The sequence below is a fragment of the Choloepus didactylus genome, chromosome 5 (assembly GCF_015220235.1).
Source record: "Choloepus didactylus isolate mChoDid1 chromosome 5, mChoDid1.pri, whole genome shotgun sequence".
Lineage (NCBI taxonomy): Eukaryota > Metazoa > Chordata > Mammalia > Pilosa > Megalonychidae > Choloepus > Choloepus didactylus.
The window spans coordinates 131381872-131395498 of NC_051311.1; the positions used below are offsets into that span (position 1 = coordinate 131381872).

At 41.5% G+C, this 13627-nt stretch overlaps 1 protein-coding gene across 2 annotated transcripts in view; it reads right to left on the reverse strand.

Moving 5' to 3' along the window:
* Positions 1–13627, reverse strand: part of CDCA7L (cell division cycle associated 7 like) — a 54232-nt gene that overhangs the window by 4537 nt on the left and 36068 nt on the right. The window contains exons 2-6 of one of the 2 annotated variants that reach the window (XM_037836875.1): positions 10474–10614; positions 5796–5930; positions 2254–2634; positions 665–736; positions 383–550 (exon numbers count right to left, since the gene is read on the reverse strand). In XM_037836875.1, coding sequence (XP_037692803.1) covers positions 383–550; positions 665–736; positions 2254–2634; positions 5796–5930; positions 10474–10614 — 897 coding nt within the window. Of the gene's footprint in view, positions 1–382; positions 551–664; positions 737–2253; positions 2635–5795; positions 5931–10473; positions 10618–13627 lie in introns of both variants that reach the window. The other variant, XM_037836874.1, reaches the window with a different exon arrangement.

The window sequence follows — 13627 nt, forward strand, 5'->3', positions numbered from 1 at the left end:
GTCCAAAGTTTCTCCCTCCAGACTGAAAAGCACCTTCTTAAAACAAAAAGGCTGGGTAGAACCCATGTACAATCATTCTCACAAGCAAAACTGCGTCCATCAGAGATCAAGTTAGGGTCATAAGCACTGAGCTGCCCCTCAGCTTAGCTGGGATAAAGGATTAACTCTGTGGCTTCCAGCTTAGACCAGGGGTTCTTCTTAGTGTGCTCCCAGGACCATCAGCACCAGCACCACCTGGGATTTTGGTGGAAATGCAAACTCTGAGCCACCGCAGACTCACTGAGCCACAAACTGCTTTAACAAGCCCTCAGGTGACGGATACACACTCACGGTGAGGACCACCGGTTTAGACAGAATCATTAGCTTCTGAGCCAGAAAATACCCCACTAATTGTCTTCCTTCTTCTGAAACTGTAAAACTCTTCTGCAAACTTGGCTGAGACAGTGAAGTTTTCTAGAGCAAACTTCTCAGGAGGCCGTGCGCTGCGGGTGGGGTTTGTGCGCCGCGTGATCTGTCCCTCTGAGAAGGCTCGTCTCACTGTTTTCTTCTTCTGGAATTGAGAGCACAAACACATACAAATGGTGCTTTCTTGACTCACATCCATCTGGCGACTGATCAGCATATACATATATGAAAATATTTAATTATAAAGAGTTTCACTTACAGAAGCTGAATTCGGGGTTCGTACAGGGAAGAAATCTGGCACAGAATTCAATTCCGCCAATAACTGAGCAAGCTAAAGTTCAGAACAGAAGAAAGGATCTTATATAAATATTTCCAGGTCTAGTTCACCCAACACCTATTACAAGTTCTCAACTTTGCTATCGTGAGAAACCTGAACAAGGCAGTTTACTTAAGACCTCAACAGTAGTTTTATTTTTGACCTCATGTTGAAAGATTTTTATCTCCAGAAGTGAGAACATGCCGCCATCATTCACAGTAATAAAATGTATGCCCAATCCTTAAATACAAGGACAACATGACCTGGCAAAAACAGTCCTAGAATGGCAATGGCCTAGAGCCCACGGTTTGACTCGGCCACGAATTAGCAGTGTGACCTAGAACAAAGCATTTTGTCCACCTGAAACTTACTTTCATCATGTTCAAAAAAGACAAGGCTCAACCAAACTATTCTGACAGATATTTAAAGTTCCAAAAACTTGATTCTATAAGTTATTTAATTTAATGGTCAATAATAATATTCCCAAATAAACTACTAATGTTAAATTATTTATATCATTTATTTACATTAAAATATATTATATTCTTGACCAGATAACAGGCATTAATATGTCAACCAGAGAATTTATTAGGATTTAAGTTTCAGATTTATATAAGTTGTATTGATGTCACTAAAAAATAACACAGTTATTTTAAAGATGCAGACTGAAACAGTGCTAAAAATTTCCTTATGTAAGTACAAATGTGTCTTTGGATAAAATGAATCAGAAGCATATTTTCTTAAGTAACTTACTAGATATATAAGATTGGATATACAATATCATACATCATGTTTTTTTAAAAAAGAAAATATTTTAAAAACCACAAAATGCTAAAAGTAGTTGAGTGGTGGTTCTATTAAAAAAATTCTGTATATACAAAATCATGAAGTAAATGATGATTCTCAACAATGATCAGATTAAGTTACTGATCCCATGTGAGAAAACCAAATACACATAACAGATTTCACCCTGCTCCAGGTGAAATTATTCTAATTTATTTCTAATTATTCTAATGAAGACATTTTAAAATTAGAATTAAAACTGTACGGTCTTGTGTTTATTCGCAGGCATCTTCCATCCCTTCAGATGATGTCTTAAAACCACAGCTGCCCATTACAGCACAGTGGCTTCTAGGCTGAAAGCTGCCAGCCTGACCTACACATTACAGCTCTTGTGAGCAGAGACACATCCCATTTACTCTCTGCTTCTATCTGCTGGGCGCAGGCCAGCTGTTAAGTCCCTCTCATCCCCTAAGCTACTACATATTTAGAACTTAACTTGATAAATAGTAAGCAGCATTTATTTACAGCACCACATGGGGGGCTAACAGTCCCCTTCTGTCCCCAAACCAGAGCTGATTGTGTAGTAACTGCTTTGGGTTCTGGAAAAGGATACATGATACCCAGAGTACATCCTTCCCTGACAGGAGCCAGAAAAGCAGCAGTTTTGGCAAAGCAGCCTAAGCGAACTGCTGGCCAGCGCCGGGCACGGCCCCCCGACGGGGCTCCCGACAGCTGCAGCAGAGCCTCACCATGGCTTTGTTCTCCTTGATGTTCATGGTCCTTTTCAGCAGGGCGTCCGAGTTCTCCGGGCTCCCATCCCTGCAGTCATCCTCAGACTCAGAGGCAGACTCTTCCCTTTGAGTCCCCTGTCTGCAGCTTTTCTTTCTTCCAAGAATTGTTTTTTTATTGTCCTGAAAGCATGAGCTAGAAAACGATGGCTCAGAAGAACTGTTTTTCTTAAGTGATTTATTTGCCAGTTTCTTGGTGGGAAACTGAAAGGCCACCCGGAGACCGATACTGCTTCTCCTGGGCCTGCCTCTTCGAGGCGTAGCCTTTTCTTCATCATCATCTTCCTTTTCCTTACTCACTAAAAATGCTTCATCATCGTCACTCAGATCTGATTCCACGAGCTAACAAAATAAAGGAAAGAACGAAGATGCTGTCTATAAAAGAACTTCCAAAAAGACAGCTTTGAAATGACTCAGACATTATTTAAGGAGAAAAATGAACAGCTGAAAGCCCCCTCCCCCACCCCCATATTAAATTCCCTCTGACCTCTTCAGTTAAGTGCTCAAGATGTCTTTTTGTAACAAAATAACATCGAAGAGCAGGCAATCGACTACTAAACTCTGCACCGGACACAACAGGGACAGAACTGTGTTCCATTCAGAGCATCAGATTTTAAGTAAAACACGGATACAGAGTGAGGGTGGGGGATACCCATCCACAGTGGAACAGCCAAGACGGGACCTCTGGAAGTCAAATAATATTATGAAAAAAAAAAAAAAAAAAAAGGAGATGCATGACCATAGGAGTTATCAAAGAAAAATGGGCTGCCAAGGGGAAAAAAAAGTACTGAGTAGACTACCCTAAATAGCAATAATAGGCTTTATGAGTAAAAGGGACATAGAGCAGACTTCAGCTCAGTGAAGTCATCAAGAAGAAGGCAGACGTCCAGCCATCAGAATCTGTTGGCAAACGTCATTCTCAAGGCCATGATGGGTCCTCAGTCAATGGGCACTCCTTCCCTTTTCTGTAACCTTCAGAGCCATAGGGTGCAATAAAGTCAGGCAGCTATAAACAGATTGCACCATTCCGTAAGGAAATTCTCATTGCAAATTTAAGGCTCCCCTTGGCATAGGTCATAACTCAGTTTGACACGTGAGAACATGGAGCATGGTAAGAACAGAAGGCAACAGCAGGTGACATCGTAGGTATGATGAGACGCTAACAACAGGACAGAGGTAGGGTTAAATATGAGAGATGGGGGATGATTCCTAGACATCTTCCTTGACCACATGCTATAAAATTTAGTCTGGGAACCTCTTGTCAGGGAATCCTGAAATTGGGGCAACATGGAGGAAAGCAGTGAGCAGGATGGACCCAGGACTCAATTAAATGGCTCTGCTTCCTCCTCAGTGACTCCAAACAATTCATGTTTGGACTCCAGTTAGAAATAAAGCAGTGAGGGAGAAAAAATGCAGTTAACTGCCAAAACCTGGTATTTGTATCATTCCAATCCATGCCAAGGAGAGAAATAACACTATACTGCACTAGTTTATCTACTTTTTAATACCCTGAGTTTTCCAGGTTAGTAGCTTTGCAAACCAAAATGGAGAGCTGCAAAGAAATCCAATTTAGGGCATACTGTCAGAGAAGTTCAGAGGAAACATCTCCCAGATCTGCTTTATTTATCTATCATAATCATCATACAGCTGCCTCTCTACAAAGGATGTGAAGCAGTGTACTACAAAGGACGAAAACAGGGAGACTGCAAACTTTAAATCCAAGTAGACAACCAGACCTAAGGAAAATACAATCACGTCAGTCAGAAGGGGCAGTGCCTCTGCTGTGATTATGTTTCACATCCGGCTGGAAAACCACTGGCAGCCAAGGTCATGGGGATGCCTCAGTACGAGAAAAGATTGTTTCTGTAGTTCTCACTAGTTTGGGCAGGGGGTTGGGTTAGGAGGCAACAATGCTATTTCTCCCAAAAATTTTTTTAAATAAACATTTTTTTGTGTGGTTATACACACACACACACACACACACCCCATAACAATTACCATTTGAACCTTCTCTAAGTATACAATTCAATGGCATTAAGTACATTTCACAATGTTTTTAGTCATAATCACATCACTATTTCCAGAAGTTTTTTATCACCCCAAATGGAAATTCTGTAGTCATTAAGCAATAACTTCCCATCACCCCTGCCCAGCCCATTACCTATTCTATTTTCTGTCTCTATGAATTTACCTGTTCAAGATACTTTATATAAATAGAATCATACAAAATGTGTCCTTCTCATTGAATTTTATTTTGCAGATGTCATTGAGATATATTCACATACCATATAATTTCTCACTGGATTTTAAAGAAAGTCTGCAGAAAGACCTGCCCTAAGCCATGAGTAATATCAGAGATAACATGTCATTATTTGTATAGACCATGTCACTATCCATATGAGTCTATGGAGTCACATAGACTCCAAGGGGGAAAGAAAAAGACTTTTGAGGTAATTCACTTTCCCTCACTAAAATACAAATTCTTTGAATAACCAGACATCACTTATTTAAAGAACTGAAGATAAATAAGTCACTAAGAGTAGACGACACCCATTAGGGGTTTGGAAGGATCTTAAAGTCTTGCGGGCAAAATACTAGGGATTGCTGGCCAGAACTCATGAACTCCATACAAACAACTCCCGTAAAGAAAGCCCAAGGAAACCTGGGGCCAGATGCTGGCACAACTCGATGTTTTCATTCATGGAAAGAATTACCATCCATTTCCCCCTAGTAAAAAATGAGGGCCAACATGAATCTGGTAGTCACAGCATATTTATAACTTTACACAGGTTCTCTGCCAGGAGTTGTTGCTTAGGAGTTTCTGAAGGTGAAGAGGCTTAACCTCTTTAATCTTGATATCGAAAAAGGAAGTGGTAAATTTTTGGATAAATGAAAGCTATTTTTCAGTTCGTAGGAAACATTTTTGCACTTAAGAAATCCAAAAGCTATTCTTTCAAGTTACCTTGTCCATGAACTAGCTTCAACTCTTAACGGCTAAGTGCTGAGCACAGGCTTCCCTTAGGAATTCAGGCCGACCCAGCTCATCTTTAAGGCATGTTCGCCTCCAAATCAAGAATGCACAGTGAAAATTCTAAGTATGTACCACAGATTATCTTCAAAGCTAACAGGATTACTTTACATGCAAGTAATGAATTTAAGGAATTTATTACTACTCCAAAAGAGAGTGAACAGATAAAAGAGGTTCAAGAAAGTCTGAGATAATTTCCTTGATACGGACAGTTAAGGGACACGGGGAACTCTGAAAACTCCAAAGGTACGTTGGGAAGACAACTGGATTTTCTCTGAGAGAATAATGGGCTGTGGGACTAGGGATCAGCCTTAGAGTAGCAAATTTTATATTATGTTAATTGGCTTATAAGATGAACTTCATGAAAAGATAAAATCTTTTCATTTGTGAAGTGACTTCTTACATATCAAAATACAGTTCAGAAACAGGACTAAAAATATTACAACCCAAATCCCTTCCCACTGATAATTATTACCATTATTTCTGGGTTACTGTTTACATTCAGATCACTCTGTGTAAAGCCTTCAAAATCTTCGGTCTCTGAATCTGTGTCCTCTATAAAAATTCTTCTCAGCTCTTCCGTGAAGTGCTTGGAATGGAAACGCACATCCTATTAAATTAAAAACACATATACCCACATTTTTTAAACATTACAGAAATGTGGATCTACAAATCAAACTACTTCACAAAATTAGAATGGCTGTGGTTTCAATCAGCTTCTTGAGTGGCCAACAAAGTCTGATGGAATTCAGTCTCTCCCACCAAAGGTGACAATCAGAAACGCCTGCTTTGACAGGGAAAGTGGAGAGCAAAAACTTGGCCCCCACGTGTGGGCATCCCTTTCTAAGAGCCGTCAGGTTTAAAGGTGTCTTGTCCAAGTGAGTGAGCAAGCCTCCCCTCTCCCTCCTTCAAGGCGTTCACAGACAGCAAGTTCCTCCGTAGGAAAGGGCTGGGGGCTTTCGAACCCCTCACCTCCCACTGCTGATGAGACTGGAGTTGTGCGATTACCGCAGAGAATTCACGGAAAGCTCAAACCCTCCCTGACTCCCAGGAGTTTCTCTCCTGCAGAACATGAGAAGTGAGCAAGCTCTCGAGATTCCACGGGCAGGAAGCACAAGGGCAGAAGGAAAGGTGTGAGGTGACTAACTTATACAAGAAAGGCATTTTGCAATACTGACTTTTGTTTCTTTTAAGGCACTAAAAAGAAGGAAACCTGGCTGTCTTAATAGCATGCCTGAAAGAGAGAAAAAGGAGAGAACCGAAGAGCAGGGAGACCCACAAAACTTGCCTCCTTCAAGCCAGCAAAGCCTCACAAGGGCGCGAGCCCGTGCTCCGTTCCCTCGCGATCTCTTCCTCCCACACTAGACACAGCAGTGACCCCTCATAACGCCACATTTGGTTGAGAATCTTCATCTCCCCCCTGCCTTTCCCAGACTTTAATTATATACTTCTTCGAGCTCAGATAATCTCTGGAGAAAAACAGATATAATAGAAGAGTAGAAAACTTCCAGGGGGACAAAGAAATGCCTATATCCAGCATTTTTTTAAGCTTAAAAATGTCTCCAATGAATTATTATGGGTAATTGGAGTGAGTTTGCTCAGAGCTAAATTACTTTGTTCCTTTGTTGATAGCTATGGTGCAGCTGCTTGGGAAAAAAAAAAAAAAAAAACATACACACACAAAAGGGAGGTTTCTTTAAAGTAAAATTTAAATTGTGTTTAAGGGAGACTCAAGTCAGCAGACACATACATGTGTACAAGTTCACGTAGCTTCTCTAGGCTGGTTGGAAAGGATCCCGAGTGTGTGGGGTCAGGGTGGGTAAACAGAGGACCAGGATTTATTACTAAGCTAGAATGACTCACGGCTAGCTTCTCAGGAAAACCACTATGAACCTGGTGCCTGCATGCAGGAAATGCCTGGCTGACAGCTCCAAGCCAGGCCCTGCAGGCTGCTTTAGGGAAATGTAAATTTCATTATATATCCGAAGCCCCTGCTACAGCCAGAGAGAGCAGGTCAAGGTTTAGAACGGCAACTTCCAGCCAGCCAGTCCTTCTGCCACCCTTTCTACTTTCTGCACTGGCCTCAGAGGGCCGTGATCAGCCAGGGAAAAATCTGTTTGGTGACTGGTTCTGATGGAAAAAAACAACTTAGCCACAGTTGTAAACTGAGGTGTACGCTCTTATTTTCCTGATTCCAACGTGTATGCTGCCGATCTGTATGAAGCCAATCTCCTCTCCACGACACTCAGGACATTCTTGGTTACAACACTCACACAGCGAAATCATATTGTATGGGCAATATGTCCTGGAGCTTGGATACCTACATATATCGTAATCAAGACTTCCAATAACTTCCAATAACTGACTGGAAGAGGAGCTAACAGAGGGGGGTAAATTTTCATTTTGCAGCTCGTGTAACATGAACAAATAACAGCAACTGCCTTCTGAGCCAGAGTCAGACGAGCGCCCCATTTCAGTTCCACACGTCAGATACTCAGTGGTGCTCATCTGGGGAAGAAAGGGGTGCTAGATGCTTTAGATAAGAGGAAAGGGACAAAACAAGGATGGAAAGTGAGAGCCAGGGGAGCTAGAAAACACCAATGAGGTAAGCATCCTTTTCTTCAAGGGGTTTGTAATCTAGAAGGGGAGTTACAAATAACCATGGTAAGGGGCAGAGTTATAAAGGAGACAAAAGAAATATGGTACAGGGAGGGAAAGAAAATCCAGTAAGACTACATGGAAGAAGTAGCATTTGAACTGGACGTGAATTAGAGCAGAGCGCTGAATAATGTTGCAGGAAGGATGACAAGCAGAAACCAATATACAGAAAGGGCAGAACAGGGTATGAAAAGGAAATAAATGCAGTTTCTGGTCCTTTGTAGCAAAATAGGGAGGAAAGAGAGCCAGTCATGGGATATAAGAGGCTGAGGAGTAGTGCCTAAATGTGCCCCTGGAATTGGAACATCCCACCTTGGCTGCTTCCCAGATGTGGGGCCTTGGACAAGTCATTTCACCTCCCTGAGCTTCAGTCTGATCACCTGAAACCTGGGATAATAACAGCACCTACATGTTCCCCAGAAGGCATAGGGTTAAGTGCGACCTGCATGAGAAGCACTTGGCACATTGTCACGGGCCAGTTTAAGGTAGGCTGGGGTCAGACTCAGGGGCACCATGAATCCTGGGTCAGACTGAGGCTTGACTACACAGGAGACGCAGTCAATGCTGAGGACTGACTGATGCCCCCCACAAAAGACCAGTTCAAGTTCTAATCCTGGTCCTATGGGTGTGAACCCATTTGTAAACAGGATCTTTGAATACGTTATTAGTTAGGGTATGCCCAAACTGAATGAGGGTGGCCCTCAATCTGACATGGCTGAAGGTCTATATAAGCAAAGGAAACTGGCAAGGAGAAAGCCAGGAGGAGAGCAGGAGACAGATCCTCCATCATGTGATGGGGGCAGAGACTGAGCCATCACCCAGAATGCTGCAGACTCCAGGAGAAAGCACGGCCTGGAGATGCCTTGATGTCAGACTTCTAGCCTCCAAAACTGTGAGACAATAAATTCTTGTTGTTTAAGCCACCCAGTTTTGCAATATTTGTACCGCAGCCCTGGCAAACTAAGCTGCTAGGCTGTTTAATGCCTCCTGCATGCCAGGCTCTGTGCTCGTCTGGCACCGACACATACACTTCCCTGTACCAAATGCTCCTCCAGGTGGGTCTGAAGCAGGTCAGTGCCTGACCGTGCTCCAATGGAGAGACTCTAACCTCTTCCAAATAAGGGAGAATGCTCCAGAACAGACCCTGGGAGGAAGGGATGGGCATTCAAGGTAAGGGGTGATGTGAACTATGGTAGCTGAAGAGGGGAGAGAAGGGAAAGGATGGATGAGAGGAACATGCAGAAGTTTCTTCAGTATCTAGAGAGACAGAGGCAGGGAGAAGAGAACGCAGGAGAAGGGGCAAGAAAGAAAAGGCAGAGATGAAGACAGGGAAGCCCGATCAACGATCAGGAGAGGGAGGGGAAACGGTGAGTTTCAGATCTCCCTTGAACAATCATGACTGGTCCAACTAACAGTCAGAAATATATTGGGGCCTTGAGGCAAAAGCCAAGCTACAAATAACATGGAGGTAACCAATGAAACCAGGAATACTGGAGAACATGAACAGAAAGAAAGGCTGAAGACAAAATCTTGAAGAACATTTGCATTTGGGGACAGGAATAAGAGATGACAACAAACAGCAAAAGGTGTAGCAGACTGGAAGAGAGCTAGGGGAGTGGAAGGAGGCAGCTGTGGGTGGGGTGGGGTGAGGTTGTCAAAATTATGGAGACATAAGAGAAGACGAGGACAGCAGAGACTGGGGAGGCCCCGGGTGACCAGAACACACACAGTCATTCAAATAATTATGCAGGGACTTGACTTACACAGAATTAACGACTTCCCTTACTGTACTTGCCCAGGTGAAGCAAGACAGATTTAATTCACAGCCTTTCAATCAAGGCCACAGTCAAGGGAGAATGAGGAATTTTGAGTGCCACAATGAACTCAAAAGAAAACGCAGTTGCAGGCCAGATATGTTGATTGTCCATTCTACTGCAAAGGCATACTATAAACCTTCAGGGATCTAACTATCAGAGAACCATAACTTGTGTTTGCTACAGATCAAAGTAATAAAGGAAAGAATAATGCTCTCAACAGCAAGGGTGAGGTGTGATAGAATCACGCTCCCAGGACCACAGAGATGCATTTGTCTCATAGTAACCACACATTTTGCCCTGCTTGGCTGCTTTCCTTGGTGTGGGCTATGGCTATGCGGGGCTACCCTTCTCCTGCCAGCTACGTGGGAGGATTCAGAATACCACTTCACAGCAGGTTACAGCCCCGAGGTAGCAAAGAAAATGGATTTGATCATGTGAGGTCCTTCTATTAAAAAAAAGAAAAGAAAAAAGTTTATTGTGCATAAAAAGCATTAAAACAGCGAAAGTGAACTAGTTCTGTTCACCGGTTTCTTGAAACAGAAAGGCATAACGCTTCATAAAAAGCTTGGCGGTCAAATGACAGCACCAATCTCAGACCTCAACACAAGCACACCCAAACCGAGATCCCGACCTCCAGATGAACACACACCTGCCTGCCTTGAGAGGGAGGAGCCGTACCTTTTTCCCTGACTCCAGTGAGTCAAAACTATCACAGCTCTCTTCTGAGGAGAGGGTTTCCATGGGAATGTCATCTCGGAAGCCAATGAAATCTTCATCATCGCTGGGGGCGTTAAAAATGTCAGCCACTTCTTTAGGTATCTGCTTTGGATTAAAAAGAAAGAGTGGGGGATTGTTACAATCATCTAGGGAAATTTTCTAGAGGGGAGCAGAATTGCCATTTCATAACATTATCAGTTGGCCATGGTGTACAGATCCCTTGTTGACCAGAAGATCCCAGCAACCCAGAACAAAACGTACTTTGGCTTGGTACCACGGGGGAAAGTAGGGGAAAGGAAGAGAATGGGACTTATCTTTTTCAAATTCTAGAGACATGCTCCCTTTTACAGAGAATGTCAAAGCCCCACTTAGAAGCCATTTTTGATCTCTTGATAAATATAAGAAAACAGGCGTTGGATTCTGAGAAACCAATTATCTTTTTTCTCTTACAGTGGGTTTTCCTTTAAATGTCACATAAGAAAGAGTTCGTAAGATACTATTTAAGTTCTCTTTTCTTAATTTCTACCTATAGTTCTTTATTTCTTTGTAAATATGCTGATTCAGAGATATGGAAGTTTCATACGATGACGTAAGTAGACTTCCTTTTTTTAATGCAATTTTATTGATCTATATTCATATAACATACAATCCTTCAAAGTATACAATCAGTTGTTCATAGTTGTGCATTGATCACCACAATCTTTGAACATTTTCATTACTCCAAAAAATAAAACAAAAATTAGAATAAAAAAGAACACCCAAAACATTCCATTCCCCTCCTCTCCTCATTGTTCATTTACCTTTTTAGATTTCCTTTTTTAAAAAAATTTTTACAAACACACACTCTGCCATCCCCCCCCTGCCCTTTTGCCCTATCTCCCCAATAACTAATCTGCTTTCTATTTGAATTTGGTATTTCTACTTATCTCTTGTAATGAAATACATACAATTTTTTGTCATTAAGTGTCTTGCTTATCTCACTGATCATGTTTTCAAGGTTACTCCATGTTGCAGCGTGTTTTGGTTTGCTGAAGCTGCCAGAATGCAATATACTAGAAACGGGTTGGCTTTTACAGTGGGGATTTATTAGCTTACAAGTTTATAGTTCTAAGGCCATGAAAATATCCAAATTAAGGCATCAACAGGCTGATACCTTCTCTGAAGAAAGGCTGCCGGCATCCGAGACTCCTCTGTCACACGGGAAGGCACATGGCAGGCATCAGCTGGTCGTTCTCTCACGGGTTTTGATGCTATCAGCTTCTGGCTTCAGTGGCTTCCTCTCTCGACCTTTGTGGGTATATCCTTGTCTCTCAGCTTCTCTGTGGCTTCTGAGCTTTCTGGGCTTTTTTCATGTGTCCTTTATCCTCTTATAAAGGACTCCAGCAAGAGGATCAAGACCCATTCTGAATGAGGCAGGTCACATCTCCATTGAAATAACCTAACCAAAAGGTCCCACCCACAACAGGTCTGTACCCACAGAAATGGATTAAAAGAACATGGCCTTTCCTGGGGTACATAACAGCTTCAAACTACCACACAACATGCCTCATAACGGCATGTTTCTTACGGCTGAAAAATATTCTATCGTGTGCATGTACCACATTTTGATTATCCATTCGTTGATGGACATTTGGTTATTTTGGCTATTGTGAATAATGATGCCACAAACACTGGCATACTTGTAGCTGTCTGCAATCCTGTTTTCACTCTCTTTGGGTATATACCTAGAAAAATGATATTGTTGGATCACATGGTAATTCTGTATTTAAACTTTTGAGGAACCACCGACACACTGCTTTCCATCGTGGCTGCAACATTTTACATTCCCACCAACAATGCACTAGAGTTCCAATTTCTCTGCATCTTCTTCAACACTTATTATTTTCCATTTTTAAAATAATAGCCATCCTTGTGGGTGTGAAGTGGTATCTCATCGTGGTTTTAATTCACTAATGAGGCTGAGCATCTTTTCATGTGTTTATTGGCAATTTGTATGTCTTCTTTGGAGAAATGTCTATTCAAGTCCTTTGCCCAATTTTTAATTGGTTGTCTTTTCATTACTGAGTTGTAGGAGTTCTTTATATATTCTGGATATTATACCCTTATGCAATATATGGTTTGAAACTATTTTCTCCCATTCTGTACACCATCTACTCACTTTCTTGATAATTTCCTTTCATGCACAGAAGTTTCTAATTTTTAGATAAACTAATCAAAATTTAAATAAATCAAATTTACCTATTGTTTCTTTTGTTGCCATGATTTTGATACCATATCTAAGAATCCACCGCTGCAAACCAAGTCATAAGATATGATTCATTTCAGGTTAAATATTTTTTTACAACAGTTCTACATAGGTGATGTGTACTACTCAAGGCACCTTAGGAGACTCAAAATGTCACTATTGTTAGTGCTGAAAAAATTTTTTTAATTATAAAAAATCTCAAACATTCAAGAATAATGAATCCACATGTTGATTCCCCATATTCAGCAGTTATCTGTCTATGGCTGATCTTGGTTCATCTGTTTCCCTACTCATGTGCCTGCCAGCCAAATTATTTTGAAGCAATTAGAGCCACTGTATCATATCATGGTCTATCATCATCTAAAGCACTGTATGTGCTCACGGTTCTAGTGCTTCATTTTTGTTTTTAACTTAGTTTATTTGCCTCATGACCAAAACAGGCCCCCACACTGGTCAACATGTCTTTCAAATCTCCTCATCTCTCCATCTTTTACTTTTCCTTGCAACTTATTTTAAAGAAACAGGGTCATTTGATTGTACAGTTTCCCAGAGTCTAGAGGTTTTTTATTGTAGCCCCAAGATGTTGCTTAACAATCGCCTCTGTCCTTTGGGTTTCCTATAATTTGATAGCTGAACCGAAAAGGTTCAGTCAGATTCAAGTTTGTTTCTTTTTGGTAAGAATACTTCAGAGGTAGTACAAAGGTACCTTTTCCGCTTTGCAACTAATAAGTAATATGTAGATTCTGTGAATGCCCTTCTTCCCAATAACATTTCCCACAATAGTTTCCACGTTCTTGATAATTCTTGCCTGAATCAATTATTACATGAGGGGTTGCAAAACACAAGTTCTATTTCTCTTACATATATTAC